The following is a 16095-nucleotide window of genomic DNA, read 5'->3' on the forward strand; positions in this document are numbered from 1 at the left end:
GCTCACAAAAAGTGGAACATCATTCAGCAGATCAAAAGAGAGCAAGTCTTACATTGCAAGCCGATTCAGTCTAATTCAGTTGAACGGCGCCTGTTCCGGCTTCTTCTACATTATATCGTGAGTCACACTAGATGGAAATTCCACCATGGGATACTTCTTGTAGTCTTCACAAACCGCTGAAATCAAGATTCTTTAAATCTTCCATAATGTATGACGTTATAGTATCAATAATCTCATCCAAATCACTTAGAGTTGCACAAGTAAAAAAGTTGTCCCTAAACCTCCAAGAGATTAATGGTTCCGATTGTTGATGGAAATATCTGTCTAATAATTTCATTTAATCATTTAATTTTGCCTTTAATAGTCATTATTCCATTTAGAACACTAATTGGCGCTTCACGATAGAAACTGAGTAATATATGAGACTTGAGTTGATTTATTCCGTTAATTGAAGGAGAGTCTCCATACAACAGAATCAATGTCACTGATTACAACCAACGAGGTTAATTCGCATTAATGAATCAATCACGTCCTAAATTGGAAATCACTGTCTTTCATCTAGGGAAGATTCCTTCCGGTTTTTTTTTCACCACCCTCACGTCGCCACAATTGCGTGGTCCTACCGCAAATGATGATAATAATAAAATGTGAGGGACTTATTATCAAACGCTTTATTCTGGTGCCCCCACCTTTATCCATTACCAGGATAAGACGAAGACTTCTGCACGATTCTTCTTTGATAGCAGTTGGAGCATTTAGCATTCAGCATCGTGGGTTCTCCATTGCGTAGGTGTGTGATAAGCTCCCAGCTGATGAGCAAACGGAGAGTGACGTCACTACCCATGTTGAAGAATGAATTACGTCTATGAGGGTTTTTCTTGTATTTGTACAGTATTAGTCAAAAGTTTTGCAAATATATGTAAATCTAAATATATGTAAGCTGTACACAAAAACTATCTTTAGTAAACTTGTTCATCTTGTCGAAATTTACAACATTGCTGAAGAAACCATGAAACTATTCCTTCATTTTTTAAGTTCTTCCTCTTCATTGCGTTTCGTCCTAACTGGGATAAAGCCTGCTTCTCAGCTTAGTGTTCTTATGAGTACTTCCACAGTTCTTAACTGAGAGCTTTCTATGTCAACTGACCGTTTTTACATGTGTATATCATGTATCAGGTATGAAGATACTGCCCTGGGAAGTTGACAAAATTTCCATTACAAAAATATCCTTGACCGGTGGGACCCGAACCAATGACCCTCAGCTTGGTATTCTATCTGGGTCTCAACAACTTTTTTGAGTTATCTTAATTTATAAAAAATATTTAAAAAAAAATCACTCGAGAATATATGTTGAAAATCAATATATGTCTGAAGAACTGTCAAAATTGTGTATGGAAAATCGAAAGAGTTGCAAATCTTGACTAATACTGCACATCCAGAAGCCCCTGAAGGATCTAAGACGACTAAGACGGCATCCATTGGTCGATCGTGTGCTCTGCAAATGAGAACAAAAGACAAAAAGTGCTTCACAGTGCAAATAATACAATTTGCGATACCAATCTAGCCTTTTAGAGTGCTGGGTGGATTCCTGAGCTGCCGGTTTGCCAGTGGGGTTAGAATGAGAATTTGCATCTTATTTGCCTGGCGGAATTTTTCCTTGATAAATTGTGTTGCTTCGCTTGGGTGGACGACGACGACGCCTTCAGGTATGTGTCTGTGTTTTTCAAGTACCAGCAGAATTCTCATGGGAAACCTGAGTCGACGACGACGATTCATGAGTGCTCCAGAGAGCTCCTTTGAAGATTGCTGTTTGGTTTGTAATACGGTTCATTGAATGTGTAATCTTTTTCACGGCTGTTATATTTGCTTTGTTCATCCGGTGTGTCGAGATGGAGCAGAAAGAGTTCGATTTGTTTCCGAGGAATTTCCTGAATGGATTGTTAAAGGGGGAAATGGAAATCCAGGAAATGTTCTGCAGATGTAAGTAGTTCTTTTATGGGTTGAAACATACAATCTACTTTGTAAGCCGTTATAAAGCAATACAGTAGAATTACTTACTATTAAAAATATTAACAATATTAATTAAATTTAGTGGGTTGGTGGTCTAATGGTTACCGCTTCTGCTTCATAAGAAGATGGTCATGGGTTCAATCTCAGGCCCGTCTCTTTTCTTGTACTTTGTGATTGTATCTTTCACTTGGTTCTATTTTCCACCCTTAGTCTATCACACTCAACTATTCGTTGATAGCAAACGCTAGAACCAGAGACGGACAAGAAACCGTGTCCCAACGTTTCCATTCTTCCACCATTAGTAGCAAGTTTTTCCTACCGCCTGATACATAGACATAGTCTGCTAACCAAAAGTCTCTCTGCCAAAAAAATGCTTTACTCTTATGCCTTTCCACATGAACTGGCGTAGATGCAGGGGTATATCTGGTCTACTGTTGACCAGTTTTAAATACAACATCAATTCCTCTCCCTTCTCTTAATTATTCGGCATTCTAACATGGCAGGCATTGTTTCCTAAAAATTGAAGAATATCGCCAGCACTTATACACTGGGTATGTCTGTTAGTCCCTCAAGCTCAAGCTCAAAACGCGACAGCCTTCTTGCTTTGCGATTTGGAAAGAAACCTTGATTTCTCAAATAAAGTACAAGACCTCCTACCTGCGATTGGTGGAACCTTTTGCATTCTCACTTGAATTGAAAAGCCTGGGCCCTGTTGTCGAAGTTTCAACGACGACCTATTCAACCCTTTCGGATACTTAGTAGGACTCCTGCTACTAAGTATCCGAAAGGGTTCAATTGGTCGTCGTTGAAACTACCAAAACTTAATATAAAAAGATGATTACCATGTTTACTATGACAGATGGTTCAAGATATGATAACCAATGCTTAGCATTATTTTGATGAATGTTCCTACGAGTTGCAATATCAATGTCAAAATTTCCTCATCTTGTTGATTCGTCCAACATAATTGCGGAACAATATTCACATCTGGCAAAGAACAATTTGCAAAGCCACCCACATTGAGAGTTAGAAACATACGACCGTATTCAAATCTAGGTATTCGCCATTCGTTTGCATTTCAGTTCCCGATGGTCCCACAAAACTTTATCAACGAGAATGAGGGGGTGTTTGTCGTTGCCTGTCAGTCGTTTATCATTTCATGTAGTGTGTTTGATTTCCACTTTCGTTCTAATCTCGCTAGACTCACTTGTCTATATGTGTAGGACTGTAGGCAGACGCTTCCGGACAAAATGCTGTCACTTTTGTGCGTCACACAGATAGAGTTGTCACGGAATATGGTTACCATCCCACCAGCTTGACCGTTATCAGCCACATTCGGGACCATTGACAACATGTGGGTTTGCTGGATGGGAAATAGTCAAGATCATTATAGAATTCACATATTTTGAATAATAGAAGTCAATATGTCTTCAATTTTCTTCTTACAGCATAACGCATTCTAGCACTCAAATCTTATTTTTCAATAAACATTCTCACAGGGCATATAGTATCTCGTGCTTGCAACATAATATGTAAATGCAAAAATGGCCAATTGACAAAGAAAGCTCAAATTAATAACTATTAAAATGTTCTTAGAACACTAAAAAGGATCTGTTCCAGTTGAAACGTAAATAACTAGAAAATACTAGAAATAACAAGATTACAAAGTAGAATAAACGTGTGAAATCAATAAATTTTCAGTTTCGATCTTGACATTTATCCCACTGTTCCTCAATGTAAAACACCAACACAACCTATTCAACATAATTTACATACGGAGGAGACCCCGAAGGTTCATAGCTCACAGTATATCAAGCAAATTTTATCCAAACAAAACTTAATGAACTGAAAAATGAGACAACTGCAGGACTGCAAGCAGAAAGCCGGGAATAACTGATGACGGGGCGGTCTCTTTTTTTTTTTTTCGTTCATGGTTTTACCTTATTGGTATGTACCACGACTAACGATGACGATATTCTGGGTAAGAAAGGCGTTTGCCAAGCGGCTGGAATTCAATGTTGGCCGTGGTCCTGCTTGACTGATAATGGCGTAGTGGTGGTCCCGTGTACATTTATATGTGTATGGATACTGCAGACCGAGAAACTGATGGCTGGCAATTTATCACCATTAGTCTTGCTAGGTTGTTTTCGGGGCATCTTCGTGCAGTTCATTCATAAAAGCTTGTTTAATTTACCAAATCAGACGGTATGGTTCGATTGGATGGGAACTTTATGTATTTGGATGATGGTTCAATTTTAGGATGATGTAAAAGTAGATTTAGTTGTTTCCAAACCGTTGTATTTTGATCATTGCAGAAATCAGATTTTGATCATTTTCTATTGATATCACTACATACAGTAATGACGCCTGCTTATCATGGATCAATATCAGATGCATTCAAAAACGCTTAGCTGGAACATTTAACATGTTTCCAATAATGTTTGTGAAAAAAAAAAACAAAATAAGTGACGTCTTCATTAGCCTTGTGATTACTATAAATAATAAGCCACGCCGAACAGCTTAATGGCAAATTTATAAAAAAAAGCTCTTAGCTATGGAAATGCACGTAGAACATAAATCTTATTGAAAGGCTTTGTCCCAGTGTGCTGCATAACTGCAGACGCAAGATGCAGGAGCATAGTATGTAGGGTAAGTGTACCAGTTATCTATATCCATTTCCAATTTCGCCATACGTAATTACTTGAATGCCCTCAACTTTTGAAAATTTTTGTGTGTTGTAGTAGTAAGATTTAAGATATATCTTGATGTTTAAGAATTCAAAAAGATTTAAAATGTAAAAGTTTTCAAAAAGTCCCTTATAGCCAAATACAGGGTGACCAGTGAAAAGTCAATTTCGAATTCCCAGTTTTCTCCCGGTTTTTTCCCGGAGTTTCAAAATTATTCCCGGTTTCATTAGCAAAAACAAAAGTTAATTACGAAATTTTTTATTATTCCAAACGACTTCAAGTACGATTTTTTTTTTGGCCATACACCGAAGCACTACTATTAGAGTAAATAAAAAAATGGAAATCAGATTTGTTGCCGCCAATTTTAAATTTCTTTTCAAAAATGACAAAAAAATTTTTTTTTCATTGCAAGTGAAATTTTATTTCGAATTGAGCTCGCACTAGAAAATTTCTTGATCAACTCTGTTGCAGAAAATTTTACTTTTCTTGATGGGAACGGCAAACTTAACTTAACCGTGAAATTTATTATTTTTATGAAAATGTTTAGTATAACTAAAAGTTTAACCACTTGCTTGCATGATATCTAGCCAACTGTAGAATAAATCATAATTTCAATTCAAAATAGGCACACAGTGTTGGTAGCCGTTAAAAAGAGTTTATCAATTGTCAAAAAATTAATTACCAACCTTTTTTTCGATATTTATTAGACATCATTCCGAAAGCACCATATTATCAAATATATCAAAAATTTACTGGATGAATTTCATTGCCGTCGCCATATTTATAGAGTGCGGCTCAGAATATTTTGTTTCAAGGTACCGTTTTGATTCATATTACGGACACTTAAGGACTCAGGGAAATATAACCCAGCATAAAGCATACAAAGATTCCTTAGCGCTATCGAGCGTTGGAAGCCCTTTACTTTCAAACGGTGGGTGAAGCATACGCTTCCGCAACTTCAATAATTTTAAATAAATCAAAATGTGTGGCCTTTTCATGGTTCTTATTCCGGACGCTTCCTCACTTTTGCCTCATATTCCGGACACTTTGAATCGAATCCCGGACAGCTCATGATAATCATTAATGGAACAGTCAAATCATCAATCGAAATCGTTAAACCACCAAAGAGACATCTAAGGTAGTTGGGCTTTATAAATTTTCAAAGATATTTACGGAAAAAGGTTTTTCAAAACGAGCCTTGAAATTGAGAACATTTGAACAGCAAAAATTGAAACATTTCGCGTGAAATGTTTCCCATACAAAGTAAAGTGTCCGGAATTTGAAGCTGTCCGTAATATGAATCAAAACGGTATGAGTTTTACTGTTTTTGGCAAAAACGAACACATTTTTTTAAAACATTTATCATTTTCAATATTAACATGATAGCTCATGCGGTTTAATGGATCCCAAAACAAATTTAATAGTAAAAGATTTGAGCGAAAAAAAATCCCAAGTTATTGACGATTTTTTGACTTATTATAAATACTCAAAGTGTGCCACGGATATCATCCAATATTAATTCTAACCAAAAAATAATGAAAATAAATGCTTAAGATACATTTGAATAGCATTTTAATAAGAAAAACCATCGAAAAATTGTATTTTTATGTTATTCCTTTTCTAACATGATTCGAATGTGTTAAATGCATGTTTTAGAGATTAACCAGTCCAAATATGTTTTCTCATCCGTTTCCTTAGGTAAAATAATTAAATATATACACATTTCGTAAGCTTTTGTCGTGAAATATGATGATTTTAGACTTAACAATCTAGCAACACTGCTTTGCTCCTGTCAGAGAAACAATATCAATAAATTTTGTCAAGTTCTACCCTGAGCATTGAAAGTTTCGAAAAGATGAGAGCTGTTTTGTTTAACTAACAATTTTACGAAGATAGACATATCTTTTTGAAAAGCAACTTTGGTCAAATATATTAACGATATCCATAATACTAATTTTGATGAAATAATATTCCACTCATTAATTTACATTCGAAGTCTCTTACCATAACCAGGTATCGGATTTTTCCTATTTCATTTATTGTGGGTGGATTTCCTTATCGAACACGACCGTTCGAAACAGTCGTGCCCCGAACAGTCGTGCCCCGAACAGTCGTAAGAATAGTAACTTATTGCCTTCACAGCTGACTTCACTCTAAAATATGTCAACATTGAAAAGTCAGCCACGTGCTCTTTTTGTAACTCTTTCATTTTTCTCTGGTTTCTCGTTCTGTTTTCGATGCCATGACATTTGTTTTGGCGGGCAAGTTGAGAAAAACGAGTTGATTGATGCAGACCAAGGGTGGTTTTTGGTAAGATGTAGTGGAAAACGAAGGTTCAAAAAGGAAGCTGAACCAACCTTTGACTCCAGTAGTCAAGGAAAATCACAATATATTCTACTGTATACGAAAAATAGGCAGTGCCTTCGAAAGGACAAGCAGGACGGTTCGTTTTCGAGACACCGAGAGTTTGTTTTTCGTTTCTCGCGTTTTGCTGAGCAGTGCTTCGGAAAGCCTAAGCCTGACGGCTCGTTTTCGAGTCGCCGAGAAGTTTCGCGGTTCACGTTAAGTGAGTACGAAAACGATACGCGAACGATAATCTACGCATCTTCGCGATCCAACATTCGCCAAAACTCATTTTTCATTTTTGCGTCACGAAGAACATCGTAAAAAACGAACGGATGCAACACCGAAGAAGCAAAATGAACACACCGATAAGTTGCTCGCGACGCCCTTCCACTCGTAGGATTCATTTATCCACGCGTTGTTCATTCCTGCGCTGTTCATTGCAAGGTCAAGCAAACACTCTGCTGGTCGCATCGTGTACTGAGTCCACGCAGCCCAACAAAAGCACGCTTGAAGTAAACAACACGAGCGTAGCTGGGTGCTGCTTGCTATGGCTTGGAGCGCGACCGCTCTTGAGCTGATTGCGTTACAATTTTCTGTTAATGCTTAGGTACAGTTGCAAAATAATATAGATGGCATGTATACCAATCGTAAAATGTACCGATTTCAACACTTATTGTTAGTGAGATTTAAATATCGCACTATAAACAAAAAAAAATTGCTTTTGTTATTATGTTGTTGAATTAAATTTAATTTAACTAAATGTTGTTAAAAACATACGAGGTATGGGGGTTATAGATTTTCTACCATTTAAATAAACTACTGTAGGTGCATACAAACAAATATTCTTTTTAAAATCATAAATCAATCTATGACCCGCATGACAACCACGTGTGACGCACCTGCGTGTTGCGAGCCTGCATGAAGATGATCGAAGTGAATATTTTTCTGTTCTTCGCGAAGAGCAGGCAGCGTGGATCGTACCGCTCACATTACGCAGCGATGGAAAATAACCCGATGATAGCGTCGGGAGAAACAGCGATCAGAAAATGAAACACGAACGAATGAAACCCGAACGGTTGTTCGGGCTTATTCGCAGATTCTGTTTTGATGGCTAGGAAAATTCATCGCCTCGTGTTTCCGATCGCTGTTCAGCGACATTCCATACATTTTTTTCTTTTTGACATAACTAGAAACATCATTTGAGGAGTTCGACATTGTGGATGTTGGCGTGTTTTTTAAATCTTCTACCAAAAATTTCTCGAGACAAAATTAGCAAAATTAGCTTTATGTTTAAGTCGTATTTTTTGGATCGCATCACCGACCAAAGGTGACTCCCAGATCTTTTCCTCCCTTACTAATAAACACCCCCGTGGTGATTGCGGAGATGCAGAGGTATTCTCGGTCTCTAGAAGCAACAATCATTACACCCTAACATTCCTTCCCCATCCCAACTAACTGTAAGGACTTGGCCGGCACCGTTATTGATCAATAATATGAGATCTGCTGAAATTGCACTTCGAGAGTAAGCGGAAGCTTCCATCACTTATTCATTTGGATCGTAGTGCAATTCCTACCAGGTCCGATCAATCACAGAGTAGCAACCATTGACATATACAGTCAATCTATGATTTGCTATGCTATGCTTCATTTATAAAAGGGAGGTACCGGTTTGATTCATATTACGGACAGCTTCAAATTCCGGACACTCTACTTTGTATGGGAAATATTTCACACGAAATTTTTCAAATTTTTGTCGTTCAAAAGTTCGCACTTTGGAGGCTCGTTTTAATAAACATTTTCCATAGATATCTATGAAAATTAATAATATCCAACTACCTTAGGTGTCTTTCTAGTAGTTAAACGATTTCAATTGATGATTTGACTTTTCTATTCATGATTTGTTTGACCTGTCCGGAATTTGAATCAAAGTGTCCGGAATATGAGGCAAAAGTGAGGGAGCGTCCGGAATAGGCAGGCAGGTGGCTGCTCGACATTCGAATTTCATCCGACTGTGCTATTGACTCTTGTCGGAGCTTTCAAACAAATTGCAAAGCGAGCACCCACCTAATCATATCATCAGCTCGCACTGACTGGCGCTCATTTGAACGAAGCTATCTTTGCATGGAGGGGAAAGTAGTACAAAATGATAATATGATCCGTAATAAGATACACATTTTAAGGAACATTTAAAGGGCTAACAGTAGACATAAAATATTTGGTAGCTTTCACTATGGAAAAATTTGAAATTTGAGTATAAATTGTATCGAATAGTTGGTGGAAAATAGGTCTGATTCAAAATCGACCAATGAGTTCTTTCCATTTAGTAAGAAGATTTGAGAAGAAAGCGCCAGCAACCAAGCTTCTCCATGAGTTTGCTTCACAGCAAGGAAATGCTTATTCGTTAAAAAATCCTCGAGAACTAGTTCGAGTTTTGAATTTCACGTAGAAATTCAAAGAAATTCTACGGTACAGTTTACCCGGACTAAAGGTCGAAAGATAAATAGTCGAAACGATAAAAGGTCATGAGACAAGAGGTCGAGAAGACAAAAGTTTTTTGGCGGTATGCCTCACCTTTCGGCTCTTGTCTTTCTGTTTTTTGTCATATATTTCTCAGGTAAAAGCATTTCGACATCAATTGACAAAAATGCAAATTCAATCCTTCTAGAGATGATTCAATGAGGTAGGGTGGGCGTACTGCCCCACGTTCCCCTACCACTCGCACACGTGATATGACTGTTATGACTCATTTAGGCGTCGATGATGTCGACTTAAATTATATTGTTTCACTCACCCTGCACTTTCCCCATAGCCGTCGCTACCCACAACACACAATTTCACGTTCAAGGGTGTTGTGTCAGAGCAGAGGTTTGTGTGTTTTTGAGCTGATAACGGCGAAACCGAACTGGAGCTTTCTCCTGTGTTTAGACTGGCAAACCCGAAGTGGTGCCATTTGTAGTTGTTCTACTAGGAGCCGCATATGCGGGGGCATGGTCGGCGGAACGAAGATAGCAACAGAAACCACACAAAAAGACGCACACACAATTTTCGAATGTTGATTCTAGCGAAATGGCACTGTCGATTGTCGGCAGGCATCACAAGAGTAGAAATTTGTGTCTTTTGAAGCTATGCAGCTATGACGGTGAACCACTCACATGGCACAGCATTACGGGAAGATACGTGTTGATAAGGTACAGGATGTTGGGGACGCTTTGATTTTTTTGTATTTTAATTTTGAGAATTTGAATTGAATTTGAAAACAGTATAATTCTTAAGAAGTAAGTGTAATTCGCACTACAATGGAAACTGAATTAAACCATTCCCATTGATTCCCATCATTGGGTTGATTCCAACAAATGATTTGAAAGGTGAACTCATTTAACGCAAGAGAAGATAACCGAAAGAAGTTTTTGATTCAATGTAAGGTCTAGGTCATTCAAGATCTTTCTTCAATATAGGTCTTTAAATCTACTGGCGTAATCAGGCATTGCGGAATTCGTTCTCAATTGATTTTGAAGCACGATCAAAGTAAGCGAAGAAAAACATCGCATCTGTACCGTCTATGATCGGCAATGTTTCGCAAGTTGTAACAAGCTTGGCAAACAGCAGCAGTTGGAGAGAGCCCCAAAAAACAGAGCGATGATAAAACCCATTTTCTCGCTTATTTACCGTTGGGGGTGTGTGTATTACTTTACAGGCGTGATAATTAATCCCGGAACATCCTATAGCAATAGTGCCCCCAGGTTGGGAGCTTGTTAAGATAGGTTTTATCATGCACTGTTATCCCCTCGATATAACCAGAGCTGTAAACGATAAACAGACTTTCATGATGTGCAGCAAATCATGATTGTTACTGACAGCGATTAGTGAAAGATATTCTCAATTATCTCAATTCTCAACCCTTGGAAGTTATAAGTGTACTCGGGGATCGCTCAGTATGTTTCAAAAACAGATTATACCAGGATATTCGTGGAGTTAAACTGGATGAAAAGTTTAATCTTAAGAAAGATATTGATCATTGATGAATTTCACTAGAATTTCAGAAGTGGATACATACATATGTGTTTTGTCTCAAAGGTTCAAAATTCAATCGCAATCGAAACAAAATGAAAATTGAAAGAATAACTTAGGAAATCAATAACTTCTACACTACAAGTTAGTAGAGCATTGTTCAAGTACCTGATGTTTCGAGTTATAAAGGGTGCTTTCCGACGGTGCTAATAAGCTTACCTGTGAATGAGAAGAAAGAAAAATGCTATTAGTTACAGTGAATTGATATAATGAATTTCAACTCTATAAGCTATTATTTGGTGTAAAAATGTAACTAGAGATCTATTCGAATTGTGAACATTTTTCAAGATAATCTGGCTTTGCCACGGATCTCTCCAAAATCCCACGTTTCACATCAAACTTAGTGAGAATCAACAAAAAATCTACAGAAATCAACTAGGATTTACAACTTACAAGTGCGATTCTGAGAATTTACAGTGAAATATTGAAGATTCCTAGTGTATCCCGAGGTTTTCTTGAACATTTTAAAATTTTCGCCGAGATTACAGCTAAATTTCAGATTAGTGGATTGTAAGAATCCTTTTGAAATCTTGTGGATTTCAAACTGGATCCTTTGCATCTCAATAAGTCTCAATAAATGAATCTCAATTTAAACCAGGGTGTCGATTCAATTTGTAGAATAAAATTCCCTGACTTTCCCTGACCTTCCAGTCGTTTTCCAGAAAAATTCCAGGCCACTGAAATTGATTAATTTGAACAAAAATGAGATTTGTACAAGAAGATACATATCCGACTATTCGTATGATATATACACCAGACACGCATTTGCTCAGATCATGTTCTTTTTGTTGTTCTTCATGTTCATGTTCTTAGCCATTGAACACATGAGCTTGAGCATTTGCTGTTATTACATGCTTTGTAGGGCTGTGCAAATATCGATATTATCGATAATATCGATATTATCGGATCGATTTTATCGATACAATATCCGATATCTCTCGGGCCGATATTTTTCGATAACGATAAAACTATTATCGATCCGATATCTGGTCCGATAATCAGAACAGAATTTATTGATTATATTACATAAATGAAAATCATTGAACCATTTGAGATATCCGTTGGGTATGGCAAAATATCACTACAAAATTTAAATAATGAACTTCATAATACAAAAGTTGGTGTCTACAAAGCCGAAATTGATTCCAAAAATCTCTTTTGAACAATATCGGATATCGGTTCGATATCAATAATTTCAAATCCGATATATCGCTGATACCGATATTGAATCAATATGATATCGCCCATACCGATAAATCCTCATAGTGCACAGCCCTAATGCTTTGCAGAAATCACAAAAATATGGAAACACGTTATCAATTCAATGATGCAAATCCAGCATGCTTGATTGTACCGATTGTAACGCGTTTATTTTTCAATGTAGGTGCCATTGATATCGAAAGAGCCAAGCTCATGTTCTATTCAAAATGCATCTCCAGACTGATTTTTTTCGCCGAGTCTTGGCATTTTCCAAAATTCTTAACGCCGAGCGCTCAGAAAACATAACTTTCTACGAGATCTAAGTAAGTGGGGTATTCTTTACTGAGATTCTGGAAATATTTTGCAAACATCAACTAACAAACGTATTTTTTATTGCCAAGAGTTAGTTTAAAAAAATACTGAGCATACCGAATTGCTGAACTCAAGTTAGTGTTTCTAAAAGAAATTCAAAAGAGATGTCTCAGAAATTCCTCTTGGAATTATTAAACGTTTTTAAAAGGTTTTCCTCCAATGCTTCTTCGAGATCTCTTCTAAGATTTCCCCTAGAAGTTCCGCAACCCAAACTCAAAAGTTTCTATTTTACTAATTATTCCTCCAGGTTTCTCTAAGAAGTGTTAGAGAATTCCTTTTTGTATTGAATTTGTCCAAGAATAGCGTGCCTCCAGCAATGCTCGAAGAAATTCCTCTAAGAATTCTTCTATAAGTATACAAATATCCAAGTAATCACATAGAATTTAAATGGATTATCGAGCAGACTCTTCGAAATAATTTTGTTGCTTTCTGAATTGAGGCGTCTTGAGAATTTCTGGAGCATTCCCTGAGTATATTCTTTCTTAGAAAAAACGAACTGATAATACTTATGAGAGAGCTCTTGATAAAAAAAACCTTAACCTTCCGTCAGTCGCTCAAAAAAAAGTTACACCAGCGGTCGCATCGTGTACTGAGTACACAAAGGAAAGATAGAGTATTGATGTCTTCGGCAAATATCTTCAGTTCAACGGTACCAATTGGTCAGTGGACAATTGAAACTTTGAAAACATCCTAACCTTCCAGTGGCCATCGGATTGTTCCCCGCGGGAACCGATGAAGTGGACATTTTGCAATGCAACATCTCGAACACAAATATCTCAGGATCTAGATATTTTAGCAAGATTCGGCAAAGTTGTTCAGTAGGTCAAGGACTAACATGTGATAGGCCGCTTGTTTCGGAATTCTGCCACCAGTTGGCGCTAGTGAGCATGTAATTTTTCAAACACAGATATCTCAGGATCCTGACTACCTAGAAAGATGCGGTCTTCGACAAAGTTGTTTAGTAGGTCACGGACTAACATATTATTGGCCATCTAACTTGAAATTCTGCCATCAGATTGCGCTAGTGAGTATACAATATTTCAATCACGAATATTTCATGATCCCGATTTTTTAGAAAGATGGTGTTTTCGGCATAGTTGTTCAGTAGTTCAAGGACTAATGTGTGATGTTCGGAATTCTTTCACCAGATGACGCTAGTGAGCATGACATTTTTCGAACACAGATATCCCAGGATCCCGATTACCTGTTGAGTAGGTGATAGGTCATGTGATAGGCCACCCAACTTCTTCAATTCTACTACCAGATGGCGCTAGTGAGCATGCTGTATTCTGATCGCGGCAATCTCAGTATATAGATGATGTTTTCAGCAAAGCTGTTTAGCAGATCAAGGACTAAACATGTGAGGTGCCGTTTGATTAGGAATTCTCCCACAACACGGTGCTAGTGATCATGCATTTTTTCGAAAGCAGATATCTTAGGATCCTGATTAGGAAAATAAAATTAGATCAGAAGGATGATGTCTTTGATGAAGTTGTTCTGTATATTACGGGCCAACGTGTGAGGGATAAAATATACTTAAAATTCTCACACGTTCAATTTGAAATGCAGTGGGCTGCTAGATTACAGAGAATATGATCATACTAGGGATGCACTCAGAGCATTTTGAATTTATTTATAAACAACACAGGCAATGACTATAGATCGTTGCACGCCTGACATAACCTCGAAACTCCATATAAAAAAAATGTCAATAATTCCAGCAGTGGATGTCATCTCCATATAAAAAATCGAAACAATTCCAGCAGTTTTTCGGCTGTACTTTGTGCGTGTACTCAGTACACTAGGGCGACCGACGGTGGGTTAAGTAACGCTAGGACCGTAATACAGCGCATTTTCAAAAATTTATGAATAATTGAAAAAAATATTTAATGGTATTTTCAACAGTGATGTGCAGTATGACGTCCACATAAGTATGATATGGTATGAAAGCATCATGATATGCAATTTCACAACATGTATAACATGAATGAAATAGTCCAAAATATTCATTCGAAAAAATGTACCACTGCCAAAATCACACCACAAATCTAGAAAACCAAATAAAGTTCAGAGGTGAAACATTTATCGATTGATCACTACCAGCGAGTAACCAACGATTTTAGTTTTCAAAGTGAATAGTTCTTTGATTCACCGGATTTTCAGTCATTCGGTAGCCATGAAAACCAACTTCTACTATGGTCCCTAATTCGATATCGAGATACGAGTAACGTTTTACCCGTTTTACTTAGATATTTTGAGTGAATTCTTAAGGATTGCCATGATTTTATGTAGTGAGTTCCATTTTTATCTCAAAATTTTGAGCGAAATCCGCGAAAATAGTCAATGATCAAATCTAGCAAACTCTTGAACTAAATAGATGGAGCACTGCTGATACTTATACCTATATGTAGAAGCTTACATTTTATTTAATTATGTATAAAAGCGAACTGCTGTTTTGAAAGATTGATTCCCATTCGTATTCATAGCATGTAAGAAATTATTGTATTTCTCTCATGAAGTTTGATATTTTTTCCCTGACCTTTAGTGAAATTCCCTGACTTTCCCTGACTTTCCAGGTCAAACATGAAATTCCCTGACATTCCCTGACTTTCCAGGTTTTTCCAGGTAGTCGACACCCTGTTAAACTGAACCTTGAAAAATCTGAGTGAGATCTAGAAATTCAGCCTATTACTGAAAGTTACCAAGTAGATTCCACCGAAAGTTTGAAGTCTTCAAGCAAACACCTGTGATTCATAGTAAGATCTGAAGAATTTCCAGACCTAGGCACTCTTATCGAGATCATGAGGTTGTTTAGCGTAGAATCTAAGATTGTGTAAAGTTTGGATTCCTAGCTCGAACCTGAGAATTTGCAATGGAATTCTTCGAAATCCTGACCCGGATTCAAGCAAAATGTTCAGCAAAATCCTGAAGATCCTAAACGAAATTCGGGGACAACCTAATGAACTCTTCGCGTCAAAGGCGCGTTCACATTCAAAACCATAGGTAGGACAAACGTTAGCCAAATCTCTATGTCCAAGGAAGTCCAATTATTTTTTAATTTTATGGGATCCTTGATCCATTGTTCTGGAAGTGAGTTTTGTCATTTCAGTCATTAGCACAAGACTGAGAAAGCTTCAAGATCATTACTAAGATCAATTTCATTAGTGATAAGTGATTTTAAAATTTGCATCCTTATCCCAACCAGTTCACTTGAACAGAATTGACCAAAGCTAGAACAAACTGCGAAACTCAGCAGCCGTTGACATTGTTCTATAATTTTCTAATTAAAACATCAGAATGCTGTGAATCTATTTTTTTCTATGTATTCTTCGCAGAATTTTGAAACAAAGATTCCCGAAGAATCCTAACAGAACTTGTGGCAGGGCTGGTAGCAGATCTCTTTTTAGAGACT

The 16095-nt window shown here is 37.2% G+C and overlaps 1 protein-coding gene across 15 annotated transcripts in view; it reads right to left on the reverse strand.

Moving 5' to 3' along the window:
- The window catches only part of LOC5565828 (protein alan shepard), a 765716-nt gene that overhangs the window by 67270 nt on the left and 682351 nt on the right, over positions 1–16095 (reverse strand). For 10 of the 15 annotated variants that reach the window (XM_021842339.1, XM_021842338.1, XM_021842336.1 and 7 more), the window contains one exon: positions 11220–11270. The exons of the other annotated variants lie outside the window; for them this stretch is intronic. In XM_021842339.1, the coding sequence (XP_021698031.1) occupies positions 11220–11270 (51 nt within the window). The remainder of the gene's footprint in view (positions 1–11219; positions 11271–16095) is intronic. 15 annotated transcript variants of the gene reach the window in all.

The sequence above is a fragment of the Aedes aegypti genome, chromosome 2, assembly GCF_002204515.2.
Source record: "Aedes aegypti strain LVP_AGWG chromosome 2, AaegL5.0 Primary Assembly, whole genome shotgun sequence".
In the NCBI taxonomy this organism is placed as follows: domain Eukaryota; kingdom Metazoa; phylum Arthropoda; class Insecta; order Diptera; family Culicidae; genus Aedes; species Aedes aegypti.